Here is a 2,500-nt window from a genome sequence, read left to right on the forward strand (position 1 = left end):
AGAAGCAACAGAATTACTACGTTAACTTCAACGACACGATCAAGCGCGTCCGCGCCTCGGATGCTTCGGGTGATGTACGGATCGAGTACGTACCGGAGGCGGCCTCGATCCCGCTCGGTGGATTCCAGAACGTAACCGTCGTAGCAACGGACAAGTTCAACAACAAGGCCACCTGCCACTTCCAGGTATCGGTACAACCAACGCAGTGCGTCGACTGGGACCTGCAGGCACCAGGAAATGGTGAGATCAAGTGCGTTACGCAGGAATCGGGTGGTGTCGAGTGTGAGGCCACCTGTAACCCTGGTTTCCGGTTTACCGATGCGGACAAGAAGAAAGTGTTTAACTGCAAGAAGGGACGCTTCTGGAAACCATCTTCCGTTGTTCCGGATTGTGTGTCGGAGAATACACAACGGGCGGATTATCAGGTGGTGGCGACCACGACTTACCGTGCGAACGGTGTCGTATCGGAGCTCTGTCTGCCACAGTACCAGGACCAGACGGCCAAGCACTTTGGCGCACTCAGTAGCGTACTGTCGCAGCGTTGTTCCGCGGTGTACGTCAACATGAACGTTACCATTCTTAAATCGATCCCGCGGCTCATCGAAGAGAACGTCGTCCAGATGGACTTTATTCTGTTGATCGATCCGGCGGTGAAGCAACCGCAGCTGTACGATCTTTGCGGATCGACGTTGAACTTGATCTTTGATTTGAGCGTTCCGTACGCTAGCGCTGCCATTGAGCCACTGTCCAACGTGAAAGCGATCGGGAATGAGTGTCCACCGTTGCGTGCGCTCAAGAGTTCGATCACGCGTGGATTCACCTGCGGTGTCGGTGAGGTACTGAACATGGATACGAACGATGTGCCACGGTGTCTGCACTGTCCGGCTGGTACGTACGCGGGGGAGAACCAGAAGACGTGCTCGCCCTGTCCGAAGGGATTCTATCAGCATCGCGAGCGACAGGGATCGTGCCTGAAGTGCCCCGTTGGTACTTACACGAAGGAAGATGGATCGAAGGCCGTACAGGCTTGCGTACCGATCTGTGGCTACGGAACGTACTCACCAACCGGACTGGTACCGTGTCTCGAGTGTCCACGGAACTCTTTCTCGGCCACTCCACCACTCGGTGGTTTCCGTGATTGCCAGGCATGTCCAAGCAACACGTTCACGTACCAACCATCCGCCCAGAGCGAGGCCGATTGTCGTCGAAAGTGCTCACCGGGAACTTACTCATCAACGGGTTTGGCACCATGCTCACCATGTCCGAAGAATTTCTACCAAAAGTCTGAAGGTTCTACGACCTGTAACGAGTGCCCTTCGGGACGGCGTACCGATACGATCGGTTCGTTGACCGCCGATGATTGTAAACCGGTGACTTGTAACGAAAACTCCTGCCAACACGGTGGACTGTGTGTTCCCCTTGGTCACGACATCCATTGTTTCTGTCCCGCTGGATTCTCCGGTACACGCTGTGAGCTGGACATCGATGAGTGTGCTTCGCAACCGTGCTACAACGGAGGAACCTGTAAGGATCTCCCACAAGGGTACGAGTGCGCCTGTGCCCGTGGATACTCTGGCATTAACTGCCAGGAAGCGAAGAGTGATTGCGATTCGGATCCTTGCCCGGCACGGGCGATGTGTAAGGATGAACCAGGCTTCGGAAATTATACCTGCATGTGCCGCAGTGGCTACACCGGCGATAATTGTGACATCACGATCGACCCATGTACCGCCGGCGATAATCCGTGCGGTAATGGAGCGACCTGCATTGCGCTGCAGCAAGGACGCTTCAAGTGCGAATGTACGGCCGGCTGGGAGGGCCACCTGTGCAACATCAATACGGACGATTGTGCGGAAAAGCCGTGTCTGCTCGGAGCGAACTGTACGGATCTGGTGAACGATTTCACTTGTGCCTGTCCAGATGGATTCACCGGGAAGCGTTGCCAGGAGAAGATTAACCTTTGTCTTGCGGAACCGTGCAACCATGGTATGTGCGTCGATCGGTACTTCTACCACGAGTGTATCTGCCAGCCAGGTTGGGAGGGATCCGCTTGTGACGTCAACGTGGACGAGTGCGAGAGTGGACCGTGCGAGAATGGTGGCGTGTGTACGGATCTCATCAACGATTACCAGTGCAGCTGCTCCGAAGGATACACGGGCAAGAACTGCCAGCATATGATCGACGATTGCGAAAGCAGTCCGTGCCATAATGGCGGTACGTGCGTTGACCGACTGGATGGAGCGAGCTGTCTCTGTCGGCCCGGATTCGTCGGCGTGCAGTGCGAGACGGACCGGAACGAGTGTCTGAGCGATCCGTGCAGTCCGATCGGTACGGAGAAGTGTGTTGATCGTGAGAATGCATTCGAGTGCGTTTGCCGGCAAGGTTTCATTGGGAAGCTGTGCGAGAACGATATCGATGATTGCGAGTACGCCCCGTGCCAGAATGGTGGTAGCTGTATTGATCGTGTCGGTGGGTTCGAGTGCAAGTGCCCCTCGGGCTG

At 55.6% G+C, this 2,500-nt stretch overlaps 1 protein-coding gene across 1 annotated transcript in view; it reads left to right on the forward strand.

Annotated features, from left to right (window-relative positions):
- The window catches only part of LOC126581635 (uncharacterized), a 22,484-nt gene that overhangs the window by 15,636 nt on the left and 4,348 nt on the right, over positions 1–2,500 (forward strand). Inside the window, exon 12 of the mRNA XM_050245439.1 lies at positions 1–2,500. This exon is cut by the window's left edge and continues 1,377 nt beyond it; it is cut by the window's right edge and continues 482 nt beyond it. Coding sequence (XP_050101396.1) covers positions 1–2,500 — 2,500 coding nt within the window.

This window comes from Anopheles aquasalis, chromosome 2 (assembly GCF_943734665.1).
Source record: "Anopheles aquasalis chromosome 2, idAnoAquaMG_Q_19, whole genome shotgun sequence".
Lineage (NCBI taxonomy): Eukaryota > Metazoa > Arthropoda > Insecta > Diptera > Culicidae > Anopheles > Anopheles aquasalis.